We start from the raw sequence: 18,247 nt of genomic DNA on the forward strand, positions 1-18,247 counted from the left end.
GGCGTTCATGAGCCTATCCCAGCAGTCATTGGGCAGGAGGCAGGGGACACCCTGAACTGGTTGCCAGCCAATCACAGGGCACACAGAGACGAACATTCGCATTCACACCTAGGGATAATTTGGAGTGTTCAATCGGCCTACCAAGCATGTTTTTGGGATGTGGGAGGAAACCAGAGTTCACTGAGAAAACCCACGCAGGCACGGGGAGAACATGCAAACTCCACACAGGGAGGGCCGGAGGTGGAATCGAACCCGCACCCTCCTAACTGTGAGGCGGACGTGCTAACCAGTGCCCCACCAAGCCGCCGTAATGTAATGTAATAAATAGAATTGAATAGAAAATTAGAATGGAACAATAAAGAAATGAAAATAAAACACTCTAAATAAATAAATAAATGAATGAATGAATGAATGAATAAATAAATAAATAAATAAATAAATAAATAAATAAATAAATAAATAATAGACACTAGTGACTACATTTTTAAATGAAAAACGGTAAAACTTGAGAATTTCAAGAGGAACCTGTGCGCGTATCCATTTGTTTCTTTTCGGCGGAGTTTAACGAGGCACCGGAAGTCGAAGGGAAGCCGCGGGTTTGATTTTACCGCAAAGAGAGGATTGCACGTCTGTCACAACTCAGCTGCATGTCCTACTGTTCTAGTTTCCATCTTAGCGATGACATCTGTTTGATATTTAGGGAACCTACGTAAAATAGATAAGTAAATAAATAAAATGAATCTTGACAGACTTCGAAAGCGAGTGCGGCAGTACATCGACCAGGTAACGTGGATGCTATGTGGAGTGTATCCAGCCTAGCTAGTGTTATCCTGCATTCAACCTACTGATCACGGCAAAGAAACTGTAGATATGGTACTTATTCAAGCAGCATAACATTGTGCATTGTGAGTAATTCCTGGGATGTGTGTAATTTCAGCAACAGTACCAAAGCGCGCTGTTTTGGGCAGACAAGATAGCAACTCTTTCTCATGGTAAGTTGTTGTCTTTACTAGCCGGTGTCATCAAGTATCAAGATGTCATTTTACGTAGTAAGAGCTAAATATTGTAGCGACGCACAACATTTAGGCATTGGTGATTTTGCCGTGAATGGTTCTGATTGGTCAATCGCTGGAGCGAAGAATTCTGGGCCTGCCGCGAACTGGCTATTTTGCCGCGATTACTCATTTATTAATGATTGAATCGGCTTAAATGTTTGTTTATCCTATGACATAATTTGATCTAAACAATGACTGACCCACTTTACTCTCTTTCTCGTTTTGCGCGCTATAGAAGATCCCCAGGACATCTACTGGCTTGCTCAGTGCCTTTTCTTGACATCGCAATATCACAGAGCCTCGCATGCACTCCGCTCGAGGAAACTTGACAAGGTATGTCCAGCCTAATTGTACAGAATGTTTGGCCTGCCAAGTTTATGCCGTAGAATGAAGTCTGTGATGAATGCATTGCTAAACATGTTGTTTTTCAAATGAGATACGCCACTATTCACTTGTATTGTGACATTTGCCCATCCTTACACAGATGTACGGAGCTTGTCAGTATCTTGCTGCACGATGCCATGTAAGTGACTTTGATATATGGTGGAATTTCTAGAGCCGACCACAATACTTACAATTGTGCTGAATTGACTGAGTTAAAGTGATACTGATCAAAAGTTTTAATGAAGTGATGAATGGGTGACTGTCTGTTTCTTCTAGTATGCCGCCAAGGAGTTCGAGCAGGCTTTAGATATTTTATCAGAGGAGGTAGGCTTTAAGAAGCTGCTGGACAGGAGTGTGAAGGAGGAGGTCGGGACACCAGAGGCAAACAATTGGGACATGTCGCCTGCCTCCGTAAGTCGTACGATGCACCACATTCGCTACATTCAACGCCTTGCTTCATTCTTGCCCCCCTCCGCCCGGTCCTCCCAAATAGTCAAATCCATTATGTCTCCATTGTGTGTTCATTGCGAAATAGAAATTGTGATGTCGAACACCCACTTGTGCACATTCTACAGTGGACTGAGATTAGTGTTCATATTTCAGATCAGCAGCTCCATCTGCCTCCTGCGCGGCAAGATCTACGATGCCATGGACAACCGGCCATTGGCCACCTCCAGCTACAAAGAGGCCTTGAAACTGGACGTGTACTGCTTCGAAGCCTTTGAGCTTCTCACATCGCACCACATGCTGACAGCTCAGGAAGGTAAGAGAGGCATGGAAATGCAGTTGGAAATGGTTGTAATTCTATCTCCTGTTCCGTGTTCAACAGAGAAAGACTTCCTACACTCGCTCCCGCTGAGTCAGCAGTGCACAGAGGAAGAAGAGGAGCTGCTTCATTTCCTATTTGAGAATAAGTTAAAGAAGGTACTTACATTGGACCCCATTACGCGTGCGGGATAGACTGGACCGGGCCGTGATTCGCAAAAATGCACGTATAATTGATGCTCATTGAAATGCATGTTAGTATGTTGTTGGCATTATCGCAGAACATGTACTTATGTCCAGAACTTAGGCTAAATAACTTTTTTTTTTATGCAGTTCTTAAAGAAGTCTGTGTCTCGACTTGTCTTTGCTGCGACAGTACAACAAACCCAGTGACCTGGTGGTGCCTGCCATGGTCAACAATCTGCAGGACAACTTGGATGTGGTGGTGTCACTGGCCGAGAGGCATTATTACAACTGTGACTTCAAGATGTGCTACAAGCTCACCTCCACGTTAGTCGACTTGCGCTCAGATTGTTCACGGTGGTTAAAGTGCCCTTAGCTCACTGTCTTTGCTTTTGTGTCTTTTAGGGTGATGGTCAAAGACCCCTTCCATGCTAACTGCTTACCTGTGCACATAGGAACACTAGTAGAGCTGGGAAAAGCAAATGGTAAACTGTTTTTTACATCAGCAACATAACTTCCAAATTAAACCCCCCAATCGGTCACTCACTTTGGGTGAGAGGCTAGGGGACACCCTGGACTGGTCACCAGCTAAGTGCAAACCCTAAATTAATTTGACCGAGCATATACAAACATAAATACACTCATTGTGCAATATTAGTCATTCCAGCAATGAAGTCATACATCTCTTGTGTTTTCGTGTTTCTGTCTCTGTGTGTATATTTCCCCACAGAGTTATTTTATCTATCGCACAAACTTGTGGACTTGTATCCCAACAATCCAGTAAGTGTCACTTCTCTCCTCCCATTTTGATTTTCAATATTGAGCTAATAAAAACACATTTCCAGGTATCCTGGTTTGCCGTCGGCTGCTACTATCTCATGGTGGGCCATAAAAACGAAAATGCCCGTCGCTACCTCAGGTACTTGCCAGTGTGCAAGAACAAGGATGTTAGGGTAAGGTCACAGGTGTTAGCCCAAGCTAATATTTGACTTTTGCCTTAGCAAAGCCACCACTCTGGAGAGGACGTATGGTCCGGCGTGGATCGCCTATGGTCATTCCTTTGCCATGGAGAGTGAGCACGACCAGGCCATGGCGGCCTACTTTACAGCCGCACAGCTGATGAAAGGGTATGCCCCATAACTTATGAAGATAGGATTTTCTCTGCTTTTCCTAAACCCAGTGCCCTTGACTAAATAGAAGCAGCGCCCTGAATTGCACGTGGTGCCTTCTGGGCGGCTCCTTATGACTGCCATCTCTGTCTTGCTGTTGACATTTTAGCACCTCCTGCATATCAGACATGTCATCTGTAAAGCTGACATTTACTCTGGGGTAGAAAATGGCAAATGATGGAAAATTTGAAAAGAAAAAAAGAAAGTGATCCATCAAGGTTGTAACAAACTATGGAAAGTGCTTGTGGGTGGGTGTGAATAGTTTTCAGATGGACTTAATGATACTTTATCATTTCAAATTTGCAGATTGTGGAAAATGTATCAAAAATATGTATAATATTGTCTGATATTATTGTCACAATCCATTCATAAAAGAAATGTCCCCACTCCACCAAATTACCGCCCGCTACTCTCTTCAGTCGAGTAAATAAAGGCACCTGACTACTATACTCTATCCAGGTTGAATCAAATATTTAATTTTTATTATAAACGCATCGATTGGAAATTGTTTTGTAATCTCACTATTTATGATCAGTCTGTATCTTTTATGTCAATTCACAAAAGTGTAGTTGTGGCACCTGTTGCTTTTGTCATGCACTGTGACTCAATAGCCTATAAATTTGAGTCAGTCACAAGTTGTCTGTATTTTTGTCAATAACCTTTTGATAAGTCTTAAAAAGGTTTTCTGACCACATCTTTCGTTCCGGTCCAGGTGTCATTTGCCAATGCTGTACATCGGTCTGGAGTACGGCCTGACGAACAACTCAAAGCTGGCCGAGCGCTTCTTCAGCCAAGCGTTGAGCATTGCTCCAGAGGACCCCTTTGTCATTCACGAGGTGGCCGTGGTTGCTTTTCAGAATGGAGAGTGAGTCTCACACACACACACACACACACAGACACAGGGTTAAGTCTTGGGGGCAAATTGTGTAAAACATTTTCCATGTCTTTTTTTTTTTCTCAGATGGAAGATGGCTGAGAAGTATTTTCTGGATGCCATGGAGAAGATCAAAGCCATTGGGAACGAGGTAGCCATCTCTCTTAACAATTTAGAATAAACGACATTACCATTATTTTGTATTTGAACTTTTATTTTTATATTATTTGAATACTTACTGTTTGTTTTATCCTGTTATTTTATTATTTCAGTAAGAAAAAAATCAATTTAAATGTAATTACATTATTTCATTTAAAAGTATTTTCTTGCATGAATGATTATTACTGTTATATTTATTTATATTCTAATGTTACGCACGTTTTGACTTAAGGTGACTGTAGACAAGTGGGAGCCTTTACTAAACAACCTGGGTCACGTGTGTCGCAAACTCAAGTAGGTAACATGATATTATTCATGGTAAATTTGCACTTGAATATCGGTATAATAAACAATGGGTATGCATTTGCAGGAAGTACGATCAGGCCCTGGAGTACCACCGTCAGGCGCTGGTGCTGATCCCTCAGCATGCCTCCACATACGCCGCCATAGGATACGTGCACAGCCTCATGGGCGACTTTGAGAGTGCTATCGACTACTTCCATACGGTAATACTTTTTCAAATCTAATAAGATCAGCGGCCACTACATTCGGTACAATTTATTAGTCAGGGCAACTGTTTTGAAATAAAACATTCTCTCGCTCTCTCTTTCGCTCTTATAGTTTTTCTTGGACGGATTGGGCTTTAAAGCATCGAAGGTTTATTATTTATTTTTTTTCCCGGTCTAGGCGCTTGGACTCAAACGAGATGACACGTTTTCCGTGACAATGCTTGGCCACTGCATTGACATGTACATTGGTGAAACGGATGCCTACGAAGGTATATTGCACTTGTTTTTAATCTAGCTTGTTTAAAAATAAATTCCCGTAAGACAATTAGAAATACTGCATGTACAGTGTATTGAGTTTTTAAAGTAATATTTTATAATAATTTAAATACGGTATTGTTTGAAGTGTTCTTTTCTATCATTGACATCCTTTTCCAAATTTGTGCCCGTGAAGTTACCGACAATCGGCGACAAGGTGAAGAAAGCGCCAATACGCAAACGCTGATGAAGGCAATCAACGCGACAGAGCTCACCGAACCGCTGGCCTCCCCGCGGCTGGAGGACGCCAACGCTATGACGGTGGAGACGCCGTTGTCTCACCAGGACAAGATGGTGCTTGACGTACCTCTACGTCTGTCCCTGACGCTGGAGTGCGACATGTACGAAAGCGACGTCATGTTGGATACCCTGTCGGACACCAGCACGTGATTTTGATGCAATGGGTTGTCATGGAGACACAACCCAGAGTGGAAGGTTCTGGAAGGCAATCCAGAGGCGTGTGCCTTTCAGGATCTATCACAAGACACCTGGACTTTGACGTCAAGTCTCTGGGAAGAAGCCTAGTTGTTTGGAGCCAACAACTCCAACAACCTCAGAACTTAAGACTCGTCACTTTTTTAATGCTTCTCGTCTGTGGATTTTTCACCATGATGTAGAACTTAGACGAAAATAAACGTAGACAAAGTTGCAAAAAAGTCTATTCAATAAATCATGAATTTTAGCACATAAGTGTGAAGATTTTAGTACATAAGCATGTGCGTGTGTGTGTGAGAGAGAAGAAGACATATTTGGCTGATAGTGGAAAAAGGTTCAGTGGGAAATCAGACCACTGTTCTTTCTTACAGTCATGTCATTTGCATTACATTTCATTTTGATCTGTAATATGTCCTTTTGTTTCATTAATAATGATCAAATGTTTGTCAGTGTTGGCTTTTAGTAATAAAGTACATCACGCCATCTTGTAAAAACCAGAATTCTAGAAAGTCTTACTTCCATGGACAAAAAGTTCTTGTGGCCCATTATTCTTTTTGTATGCATTCCTCCTCAGAGAAATAACAGCCTTAACATCCTCCCCCCAAAAAGCTTTATTTAGCTGTTTAACTAACAGCAACAACGAGCAATTACTATCAACAACTTGGTCACTATATAGGCATTATAGGGCGTATTATATTATTGAAACTGTTATTTTGATTCTTTTTACATGTGTTTCTGGATAAGAGCCTTTAAGATGCTTAACAAAGACAAAAAAAACAAAAACTTTTTCCTTCATGACGACTTGCTTAATACGAATTAAAACGGCCTTGTTGCTCGCGACCCATCCTCTCGCGATATGTGCATGTCCTCTCGCGAGCGCCCTGCCAGCTCACGCAGAGTCCTGTCCGCGCACGGAGATGGAGCGAGATGAGGTCTGAAAAGGAGCAAATGACGGAGACTCAGGACAAGGGCGTCGTGGAAATAAAGTTGAGGGACAACTCGGGAGACCAGGACAACATTCCCAGGCAGAAAGAAGAGAAAAAGGAGGTTTTTACGAAGGTACGATGGCGAGCAGCCTTCTGTGATATTATTGACGATGTAGGGCAACATGGCGGACGGCGTTTCAGCACCATGGACAGAGACACACCAAAACGTTTGTTTCCTCCAAATACGTAATTCCATGTAACTTATTGTTTGACATTTTGAATTAATGGGCTCATCTCCATTATGAAATTAATAGTTACTCGCCTCTTTACCCTGTTAAGACACTGTTTACCTTATTATAGCACTATATAACATGCACATGTGGTTATAGGTCCAAATACTGTGCTACAATGGCAATACGTTATGGATTGCACACTACAGCAGCAAAAAAATAAAAACTTTATTCAATATGAGGAATAGTAGGGGCGTGACAACAAAATTTAAATCCTTTTATTCCCCTCTGAAAGACCAATGCCACTAGAACGAGATGAAACAAAACAGTGTTTCAATATTGCCAATATATTAAGAAATAGGGACGTTATGACATCCGAATGTATATAATATATTTTGATAAAAATATATAAATTCATTAATTTTCTTAAAATGAGTAGCTGTTATGTGTTTCATTGATGGACAGGTGGTCATTCGAAGGCTCCCACCTCACCTGACCAAGGAGCAGTTAGAAGAACAACTCAGCCCGCTTCCTTCGTTTGATTACTTTGAGTTCTTCCCTGCTGATCAAAGGTATCAATACATAACACTTACATATACAGTAAATACAGTATATCATTACGCATTACATTCATGACCTCCTTTCTGTCCATAGTCTGTACCCACATTTGTTCTCTAGAGCCTACATCAACTTCAAAAACCAGGATGATATCCTTTTGTTCAGAGATAGATTCGATGGCTACGTCTTCATTGACAACAAAGGTGAATGTTATTTTCTTTCTTCAATATCGCTCTGTGTTTTCTTATTGAAGCACTGGACAAAATGGTGGAGAGGATCCAAGTATTTCATTGCTTGATGCTTACAAACATTGCTAATGGCCAGCAGAAGCCTCCCTGAGCCCTCTCTGTTAATTTTCTGTCAGGTATTTTGAAAGAGTGAGCTAGTATGTCAGATATAATAGGAATGTGAAAATGAACTTATGACAATTATTTATTCAAGTAGTTGGGCATCCGTAAAAGACTGCAGGCTAGCCACAGTTTGTGAAAATATGATTTTCAATACACTGATGATAGTTTTGACAGAATCTTTGATTTTCAAACAGGTCAGGAGTTCCCTGCTGTGGTAGAGTTTGCCCCCTTCCAGAAAGTCTCCAAAAAGAAGCTAAAAAAGAAAGATGCTAAATCTGGAAGTATCGAGGAAGGTAATGTAAGCAATACGGCATCCCACAATCAGATGTTAAAACAAAGCAAACAAAATTGCTTGATTCAACACCACACTCTTGTACTTTGTTAGTGTCATTACTTTATTGTCACATCCTCCCTTAGATCCGGAATACAAACGCTTCTTGGAGAACTACTCATGCGATGAGGAGAAGTCGATGGCCAACCCTGAGACCCTTCTGGGGGAAATTGAGGCTAAAACCAAAGAGCTTATAGGTAAGCTTTGGAGTTACTTTCACCATTTAGTGTCACAAATGGGCTCATGCAAGTGAGATTTTTTTTTTTTAAATACCACCACAAGTAAGGGCATGCGGTCAAGGTAGGCAGGTGAGGCTGTCCCTTCCACTGCCTATGAAGAGTCAAAAGAAAAAATAATGTCTATATATGTGAAATAATGTTTTATTTTCAATCTATTGTCTCTTGTCTATTTTTAGCCAAAAGGACAACACCCCTGTTGGAGTACATCAGAAACAAGAAAATGGAAAAACAGGTACGGCAACAAAAAACAATAATTTTACCGAAAAGAGAAAAACAAAGCACTCGCGTCCTTACAGCGAATACGAGAGGAAAAGCGTGAGGAGCGACGGCGGCGAGAGTTTGAGAAGAAGCGACAGCGAGAGGAGGAGAAACGAAAGCGACGTGAAGAGGAGCGGCGCAAACGGAAAGAAACTGAGAAGCAGAAGAAACTCACAGACAAAGACATCAAAATTAAGGTAATAACGCGCCCTTATTGCACGTGTATCTCCTGACCTGAAGCGATACTTTGTGAATGAACATTCACCAGCTGCTGAAGAAAAGCGACAGGGACGATGACATGGACTCAGACAACGTAAAAGACAAAAGTGAAGTCGGGGAAATGGAAAGGGAGAAATGGGAAAAGACGGCTGGACAGATGAAGTTAAAGGATTCCAAGGAAAAGTAAGAAATGTCATCCATCCATTTTTTTTGTACCTTTTCTCTTCATTTGGGTTGCCGGTGAGCTGGAGCCTATCTCATCTGACTTTGGGTGAGAGGCAGTGAGCATGCAAATCTCAAACATCCAAAAGCTGCCTTGTGCGAGACTTCACCAAACCTTGTTTTAACTTCTAGGTCAGTGAGCATCAAAACACAGAACTCCCGTCAAATTTGCAAAAATTACGGAAAAGATGAATTTGTGAATGCCAAACCAAGACATGGCGGGTCTTCCCTGTAATTTTTTGTACGGCTTTTTTGTGTGATAGTGAGAAGAAACGCAACCGTATATGAGCTATAGAAAAGGAAATAATAGGTCTTTATTGCTCCCGGGGGGCTTTGTCCTCAGTGTACCTGCGCTTTTTTCCCCCCCTCAAGTCATCTGGGCATTAGCTTCAGCTCACTTAAGTCCTCAATGATGAAAAGTGTTTTATAAAATGTATGGTTCAGTATGTGCAGTATTTGCAACTTCTTCACTAGAAGTCAGCCTGAAAGTGACAAGGAGGCAGCAAGCAGTGCCGAAGGCAGCGAGACAAGGAGCATCGCGGGAAAGATGACGACAGGAAGCGTCAGAGGCACCACTACGACTCGGACAAGTTCACGCGGCGCAAAGACGAGACCAAGTGGGGCAAGGGCTACTGCCAGGACCGCACCAAGAAGGAGGGCCATCACCACACCTACTCCTTCTGCCCTGATAGCGGCGACCAGCAGATGAAGGAGGACAGGGACGAGCTGGCAAACAGAAAGGAGCGCCTCCGAAACAAGGTGAGCGAGAAGGTGAGCATGCGAGGGATTCATTGGATGATTTTTTCTTTTTCCTGCTCTGAACTTACGACAAATGGATAGACTTATTTGGATTGATCAACGGTCAACATCAAATCCTCCAGAGCTACTGTAAATACACACAATTAGCACCATTTTGTTTTGCTAGAAATGGAATTTGTGAGTGATTTGCCCTCAAAAAGTTAGCATCTAAACTTCATGTCGAAATGGGTCTCATCATTTTGGCAGTTAAGTTGATGTTAGCGGAAATGGGGTATTGGAAATTTTGGGATGAGGAAACTATCGAACCAAACCACTTGGTGGAAACATGACTATTTTGTCTGCAGGACCGCCCGGCCATGCAACTGTACCAGCCCGGCGCGCGAAATCGCAAGGGTGTCAACTCGGCTGGCAAAGGCTATGACTGCATGCCAGTAGGCCACTCGCCCGAAGGAGAGGTGGCGGGATGCTTCGAGGTGGTCGCCATGGCAGCGGTGCAGGACAAAGCATATGACAACAGCAATGATGAGCAATTGTAAGAGAATAATAGGGTTTCAAACCAATCATCATATTTATCTTCTGACAGTGTACATAACATTAAATTATTTTCGATACATTCCACTATGTTTGAATTGTATAAATGAATGGCACAAGGCTACACTTTTATTGTGGAATGAAAATCATATGGTGAACTGCACCCCCTCACAGGTGTGCCACCTAGTGGCAAGGGTATGCTTGTATTAATCTTTACTGTGCTTGTGGGAATGTTTTAGCTTTCATCCGTGTCATCCAAAGCAAAGCATTACGATTATCATTCAATGGACATTTCTATGAGAAACGTCCGAGAAAGTGAAGTATTTTTTATTCTGATGCAGAAAACTAATATGCTTTTAGGCAATCTTGTTTTACCCCCCACGTACTTTGCACATGAGAAAATAAATGTCGTGAGAGACTTTCTGATTTTCAGTCTGATTTGGAAACTGCAGCACGAGGATCTCTCTCTCTCTCTCTCTCTCTCTCTCTCTCTCTCTCTCTCTCTCTCTCTCTCTCTCTCTCTCTCTCTCTCTCTCTCTCTCTCTCTCTCTCTCTCGTTCTCGCTCGTTCTCTTTAAATCTATTTAGCTATCAAACTAGTTATATATTGGATATATGTGGGTATATTCAACTTGATATTTTTATTGATGATTTAACCTGTCATTTTGGGACTTGAGTTTTTGTGGGCCGTATCAAGCATCTCATTGGCCAATCCACTCGACGTGTGACGCCATCACGTAACCCTACGTTGTACACGGTCTAGTTCCGGTCTCGCAAAGGTAAGAGAGATCTAACAAACAATACGAAATTCGTGTCTTTTCCTCACAAGCGGCAAAAAAAGCACATTTTAATTTTCTCTTCATGCTACTGGTCATATTGTCATTACGTGTGTGATAATTTAGTGACCGTATAATGTCAACAATATCAACCAAAATGAGTGAATTGTGACTTCTACGTTTGCTGCACAGTCCAAGTTTTCGGTAGAAGTAAAACCGTTTTTTCGCTTTTACGGACTTACGCATATACTTATGAACAGGGCAAATTCAAACATTTTTATTCAACACAGCTTGTATACAGTAACATCAAATTATGTAATTCTAAATTGCTGTAATGTTATACAATGTCTTTGTTGTAGTAGCAAACCAGCATGAGTCTTAAATAAGACGACTATGTTTTTAAACCTGGAAAGGTCATTCACAGTTGCCTAAATCTCAGTAAAAACTGAAGTTTTAAATATATGACAATTTGAATGCGTGAAAAGTTCTAAACTGGTAAGTGAACTGCAAAATTTGCTGTCATGAAGTTGTTTCACGCTAGTTAAGGTTTGTTGCTCTTTGTCATGTCTTGTTCATTGCCTCCTTGTACTGTTAAGGCAGCTGTAAGTGGACCACCAACCATGGTGCTGAACCCCGTCATCTCCAAACTAGCTGGTAAACTGGTTGTGTTGGCGAGCGCGTCGCCGCGGAGACTGGACATCCTTCGCAATGCTGTAAGAGTCAGGATGGAAATTGTGACAACTTGGGTTGTCTCTTCTCTCATGTCCCATCTCCCGCCTCACTTTAGGGCCTGCGCTTTGAGGTGGTCCCATCCTGGTTCAAAGAAACTCTCGACAAGCAACTGTTCAAAGCACCTCAGCAGTACGCTGTGGAGACGGCCAAGCAGAAGGCACTGGAGGTGGCGAGGAGAATGCCCTGTGTGAGTTCACTCATTATTATGTGGTCTCTTACTGTATATGCATTTCTTTTATTCTGTGGGAGGCTACACATGTACATTTGTCCGTGTTTCTAAGACTGTGGAGCCTGTTGGACAAGCAACATTAATGGATTTTTCTCCTACTTGTTGTGTTTTAGAACCACCTTAAAACTCCAGACATAGTGATCGGCGCAGACACTATTGTGGTAAGTATTTGTTTTCAAAGTCAGTATTATTTTACTGCGTATTATTCGTATAGACAGGTGCATGAAACATTTGTGGTCTTGTTCTGAAATATGGTTTGTTAGAAAGGTGCTCACTCTAACTTATTTTTGCAAGAACCACACGGGAGACAGTATGCCCTTTTAAACACCTGCAGGTGGAGAGTCATTCGTCACTGTGCGTACAGCGATGATCGAATGAGGTCTGGCTCAGGCCTCTTGCAAGAGCATATTTATTGAGAACAAGCAGGGTGGGGGTGACATTGGACATGTTTGGTGGTCACCTCAGCAACTGGTTAATCAGTGCGGAGGGTCCCAACTCATTGTTGTACAAGGTCATGGAAACAGAAACTAGTGGAGCATTTTAGATGACTAACTAAGCAAGAATGTTTCCACACCATTTGGAAAGTTTCAACAACTGAATGGTTAAACTTTTCAGAGTCAAGGAAAGGTAAAGGTTTAAACAAAGTTAATAATTCTAGTCTACATTCCAACATAATCATACGATCAAGATCATCTGTAAACCCTAACAAGGTTGGTGTTCGCTGCTCATTCATATCCTCACTCACCTACCTCATGCACATTTATACGCTGTGTATAAGATATCTTGTATTTTTTTATTTATTTCAAATATACTTCCGCAGACAGTTGATGGCATGATTCTTGAGAAGCCACGCGACAAGCAAGATGCATACAGGATGCTCTCGAGGTAAAGTCTTTAAAATAGATAGATGGATATATTCTCATATTGATTCTATTTCTCTCCTGTTTTCTTGATTTAGTTTGAGTGGTAAAGAGCACAGTGTCTTCACAGGCGTCGCCATCGTGCTCTGTTGTCAGAAATCAAGTAAGATGCGTTTCATGAGGCAACAAGGCAGATGATTTGCAGATAGCCTATTTAAACTCAAATAATGAGAATGAGTCTCAATGTATATTTCGACTGTTGCACATCAGTATAAATCACAGGATGATTTATAATCCAGTATACTTCACTTCTCATCCCTAGTTGTAGGATTCTATTTCAAAAGGGTCATGGGACTGGATAGAATGCTAACAGTTTTCTTTATAATGCTGGTATAATATGTGTAATGCAAGAATGACTTTTTCCCATGCTATGCATTACATAATTTTTATCATGATTTTTTTCTCATTCTTTTTCTCTCTCTCGTGACATACTTTTTTTTTTTTAACTTTTCCTCACCTGAGATGAAGAGGATTACCAGATAGTTGACTTTTATGAAGAAACCAAGGTGAAGTTCGCCGACCTCTCGGAGGACATGCTGTGGGAGTACATTGACAGCGGTGAACCCATGTGAGTGTGATCATGTAAGAAGAACTTTGGACTTTGATGTCAGTGTTTTTAGCCGCTTTAAGTTTCATCCGCCAGACATATATTACATACAAATCGTGCCAACCGGGTTTGTTTGGGGTCGTGAACTGGATTACATTTTCAGTAAGTGAGGAACACAATATCTTATTCTTTTAAAAAGTTAGAAATGTGTTTATCCACAAACTGCATTTCCAAAGACATATAATTATAATATTATTTGACCATCATAGTACAGACATTTTACATACAAATCATGCCAAGCAGGGTTTGCTCGGTCCACATCTAGACCTGATGTACATTTTCAGTAAAGAAAAGATTTTGCTGTTTCTAAATGTGTATATCAGCTTAAAAAACATGAATTTGTAATGAAAAGTAATTATTTTATGATGTGTTATCAACACTTTGGAAAATTGATATGTTCATTTGGAGTTCTAGTGGACGCCTGTAAGAAAATTAGTTCACTGAATTGTAAATCATACTAGACACAATAATGTGTAGCAACGTAGACAAATCAAAAAAAGAAATCCCAGTTGTGTTTTTGTGATTTTTTTTTTTAAAGCAGTATATCCATTTTGATGTATCATAGATTTGTTTCTTTCAGGATACTGACAACAAAATGTGCGTGTGCGTGTGTCCGCGTGTGTATTAGGGACAAGGCGGGCGGCTATGGCATCCAGGCTCTGGGTGGGATGCTGGTGGAGTACGTGCATGGAGACTTTCTCAACGTTGTGGGTTTCCCCCTCAACCACTTCTGTAAACAGCTGGACCACATTTACAACCAAAGAGGCAGTTGCCACGGCGACACTGTTCCAGTTCTGCCAGTCGCAAATCATTCGCTACCTACCGCTTCATCTACACACGTGGTAGTTCCTGAACATCAAGTAAGCATTTACAATGCAAAACACCACCACATTTTTTTATTTTATTTTTTTTAAATTGTAAATCATTTATAAGAGGTGTCCTCTTGAAAGGTGGTCAACAACTCATCTGAACATTCTGAGAAAATACCACCAGCTACTGCCACTAGGGGGCAATTCAATGAATGTGAGGACAGTGAAGAAGCCAAAGAGGACCTCCAGAAAATCATTCAACTGATGGATGGATTCAAAGCCTCCAAGGTGAAAGGGGATCAATACTTTAAAGTATTTTTCACACAGTTGACTCTTGCCAATAAGTTGTAACTGAGTTAAATTATTGTAATGCAAGTATCAGGTGCTATTGATTCACTACCAACTAGTTTGCTGTCCAAAGAAGTGCTACTTGATTTCTAGGGAGGTGCATTCAATCTACAATCTGTACCACAAACAACTCTTCCAGGCACTCTTTACCGCTTCCAAGTTGGGCGTATTTGACTTGCTCCAGCGCAGACCAGCAATGGATGCGGTCCAGGTGGCCCAGGAGCTGCAAACATCCGTCAAGGGAACAGAGCATCTGCTTGAGGCATGCCTCTCGCTAAAACTCTTAAAGAGCACAAGTTAGTCAACATTTTGCATTTCAAGAACAACAATTAGATCTTTGTGGTTTTGAGGAGGCTCATGTTTTGTGAAAATGTTGACCGCTGATGCCATGTCAGACTTCCTACTATGCATTCTGTAAGACAATAGTTATGATTTTTTTGTTTTTTTTTCTCCTTCCAGACTGTAAGACACCGTCATACGAGAACACAGAGCTGTCCAAACGCTTCCTGCTGTCCGACGCGCCATCGTCCCTGCTGGGCCACTTGGCGCACTGCAACGACACCGTGTGGCCACTCTTCAGCCACCTGGAGAGCGCCGTAAAGGAGGGCGTCCGCCAGCACCACAGGGCCTTCTGCAGCAAGTCTGACGACTTATTCCAGGTTAATATGCCAAAGAAGTACTCATCATCTTTAATCCTTTAAATTCTAATGATAGATTTTTCCGCAAAGGACTCAATCTACAGGAGCCAGGAGGTGAGGCTGAGGTTCATGAAGGCCATGCACAGTATCGCTCAAGTGACCGGCAAAGCGGTGGCAACAGCTTTTGACCTGTCTGCCTTTAAGAGTGCCTGTGACCTCGGAGGTGAGAATGCGTACAACTTCTTGGACTCAAGGCTGACGATATTAACGATATCTCGCTAACTTTTTTTAATTGACAAAAACCCTCAACAATCCACTTTCTGATCATTTTCACTTTGTCTTGAAATGAATGCTAACAACCGACAAGTAATCTTTTTTTTTTATTTTGGAAGGCTGTACAGGTGCAATGGCTTTGGAATTCGCAAAAGCTCACCCAGGGATGTCCGTGACAGTGTTCGACTTACCGACTGTAGTTGAAATGAGTCCTCGTTTCCTTCCACCGTGCACTAAAGAAAAGGTCACATTTGTTGCAGGTATTGTTATTGTTATTATAGCTTGGATCAAACAGACCGCTATCGTGAACCCTAATGGGGCTCTGTGCTTGTGACACGAATAGGAGACTTCTTCAAAGATGCCTTACCCAAAGCGGACTTGTACATCCTTTCGAGAATTCTTCATGACTGGTCAGATGACAAAGTGAACCTCTTGCTCAGCAAAATTGCAGACGCATGCACGCCAGGTACGTTTCACAATGTTGTACAAGAACACGTTATCAAACTAACATTATTTCTCAAATATGACAATAAACACGACTGCATTTGTTGTCCTGCATGCAAAGGAGAGTTAGCAAAAAGGTTCTTCAGTCGGATGAGCTTTTTTTTTTTTAATATTAACTTTTCCTTATGTGTAAAGATGTAAACATGACCACCAACGCAGAAGGAACTCAGAAGAAACCAGCAAGCTTTTGCCAATCGGGATGTTATGTTAAATCCACGTTTTTTATGTCGTTGCTCACTGGAAAAAAAAAAAATGCAGCTTCTAATGCAAATGGAATGCGTTCGTGATGTGATGCGGGTGCAGAAAGCACAATATTGAGGAAACACAATTCAGATGGTGCAGAGTTTACGGAAAACAAAAGGGCCCCTCGTGTCGGTATCAGTTCGTAGACAAATTTGTGGAAATTTCAAGGATGTTCTTTAACTTTCGCTTTTGGTGAATCCCTAGTTATCAGATTTCAATCCTAAAAATCTACTTCAAGACTACTGTTAAAAATGCACTCGTGCTGTTAGGTTGTGGCCTGCTGCTGAGTGAGATTTTCCTGGACGAGGGTAGAACAGGGCCAAGTCGCGGGCTGCTCCAGGCCCTCAGCATGAGCGAAGGCAGACAGAGGAGCGCCGACGAATACGCTCTGCTTTTGAAGGGCCACGCCTTTGTTGCCACCGCTATCAAACAGACGGAAAACCTGCTGGATGCAATGCTCTGCATCAAAGTCTGACCCCCGCTTCAACACTCCAAAGGTCTGCCAGCCTTAACCACAAGCACAAACTACCCCAAACGCCATTGCAAGTCCCAAATTCCAATTTAATGGTCTTCTCACCTACAGTAGAATATACTTTCAGGCAGTATTGAATGAACCCAGCATTTCTAATTCAACACAAGATCAAATGTGATGGTCTGTGCAACTCAGATATGCACTATTTCTAATAATGATAATATGTATCACCTTGAGACCATATTTAATTTTACTCTGTGCTCTTCCATTGTACTGAAACTAGACCATTTAATTTATGTGCACGTTCCGTTTATTTCTTTTGTACATATTTTTTTTTTTAAATTCACATTTGGAAGATGCCTGATTCTGGTCTGAAGATTATTACATTAAATGCGTTATTCTGCAATAAAAGTCTTATATGTATCTGGAAGCATGTAGAGCAAATCCATCTTAAAACAATTGTTACAGGATTGTGCCACCTTGTAGAAATGTTCTGAATAGATGTTTGTTTGAATTCACTTATTGCAGGCTGTGCTGTTGTCATTGCTGAGACCATGTTGGATGAGTGGTCCACCTACTCAACCCTGCAGTCTTTGAACATGCTGGTCCAAACTGAGGGCCGAGAGAGGACGCAGGGGGACTACGCTGCCTTGCTAAATAAACACGGCTTCGGAAACACACGTGTGGTTCACACGAGGAACTTCCTTGATGCTTTGCTTGCCATTAAAATGTGACAAAAATGAGAGAGTTTGTGTTCATCTATTTTCATTCACTTGCCTCAACCTGTTCTTTCATTTCATACTTTGTGACAGACAACATCAATGTCATCCATTAGATGTCTTCTGGATTTTGTCATGCATTCAAATGGTATGATGAAATCACAATGAGATCAGTCTTTTAAAAATCCATATACGCCCTTGTCTGTTTGCACAGCGAGATCAAACTTCTAAAATCCTACACGCACGCGCACGCACACACGACAGGCAGGCGTCCAATCAAATTCTTTGCTTGACGTACCGTTCCTGTGCAATGTCGCTCTTTAGAAGCGGAAGTCCATTCTCATTTAAAACGGCGTGCAAGAGACGGTCGTGCGTTCGCACCAGTCAGCATTCATTCAATTTTAAATAACCAATAATACAAACAAAACACAATAATTTATAAATCATTTACTTAAAATCCTGTTATGTGTAGTTCACTCTCATAAATAGAAACACCTGTTCGGTGTG

The 18,247-nt window shown here is 41.6% G+C and overlaps 3 protein-coding genes across 8 annotated transcripts; all 3 read left to right on the top strand.

Annotated features, from left to right (window-relative positions):
* Positions 1-565: 565 nt before the first annotated feature.
* cdc16 (cell division cycle 16 homolog (S. cerevisiae)) lies at positions 566-6,449 on the top strand. The gene is made up of 18 exons (XM_037239774.1): positions 566-783; positions 938-992; positions 1,291-1,388; positions 1,540-1,578; positions 1,716-1,850; positions 2,043-2,202; positions 2,269-2,363; positions 2,581-2,714; positions 2,793-2,872; positions 3,118-3,167; positions 3,233-3,306; positions 3,389-3,514; positions 4,269-4,421; positions 4,518-4,581; positions 4,822-4,883; positions 4,960-5,095; positions 5,277-5,367; positions 5,550-6,449. Exons 1-18 carry the CDS (start codon positions 736-738, stop codon positions 5,801-5,803), a joined length of 1,854 nt encoding a protein of 617 aa, XP_037095669.1. The 5' UTR covers positions 566-735; the 3' UTR covers positions 5,804-6,449.
* Positions 6,450-6,728: 279 nt separating this feature from the next.
* On the top strand, positions 6,729-10,629 carry upf3a (UPF3A regulator of nonsense mediated mRNA decay). Its single transcript, XM_037239864.1, is given in 11 exon segments — positions 6,729-6,907; positions 7,470-7,576; positions 7,659-7,765; positions 8,107-8,205; positions 8,330-8,440; positions 8,659-8,714; positions 8,779-8,937; positions 9,009-9,142; positions 9,656-9,690; positions 9,693-9,952; positions 10,285-10,629. Coding segments are annotated over 11 exon segments (1,392 nt in total). The 5' UTR covers positions 6,729-6,775; the 3' UTR covers positions 10,477-10,629.
* Positions 10,630-11,199: 570 nt separating this feature from the next.
* On the top strand, positions 11,200-17,766 carry asmtl (acetylserotonin O-methyltransferase-like). Of its 6 annotated transcripts, none has more exons than XM_037239733.1 (16): positions 11,201-11,249; positions 11,843-11,959; positions 12,034-12,165; positions 12,321-12,368; positions 13,028-13,092; positions 13,166-13,230; positions 13,596-13,695; positions 14,363-14,594; positions 14,685-14,831; positions 15,031-15,187; positions 15,351-15,550; positions 15,620-15,752; positions 15,922-16,062; positions 16,146-16,268; positions 16,819-17,046; positions 17,550-17,686. In XM_037239733.1, exons 2-15 carry the CDS (start codon positions 11,867-11,869, stop codon positions 17,022-17,024), a joined length of 1,842 nt encoding a protein of 613 aa, XP_037095628.1. In that variant the 5' UTR covers positions 11,201-11,249; positions 11,843-11,866; the 3' UTR covers positions 17,025-17,046; positions 17,550-17,686. The 6 variants fall into 6 exon arrangements, with proteins under 6 accessions (XP_037095627.1, XP_037095628.1, XP_037095624.1 ...); XM_037239729.1 differs by having other exon boundaries at positions 11,202-11,249; positions 13,590-13,695; XM_037239734.1 differs by having other exon boundaries at positions 11,203-11,249; positions 13,590-13,695; positions 14,363-14,544; positions 14,683-14,831.
* The last annotated feature ends 481 nt before the right edge of the window (positions 17,767-18,247 follow it).

Source organism: Syngnathus acus, chromosome 21 (assembly GCF_901709675.1).
Source record: "Syngnathus acus chromosome 21, fSynAcu1.2, whole genome shotgun sequence".
Classification (NCBI taxonomy): domain Eukaryota; kingdom Metazoa; phylum Chordata; class Actinopteri; order Syngnathiformes; family Syngnathidae; genus Syngnathus; species Syngnathus acus.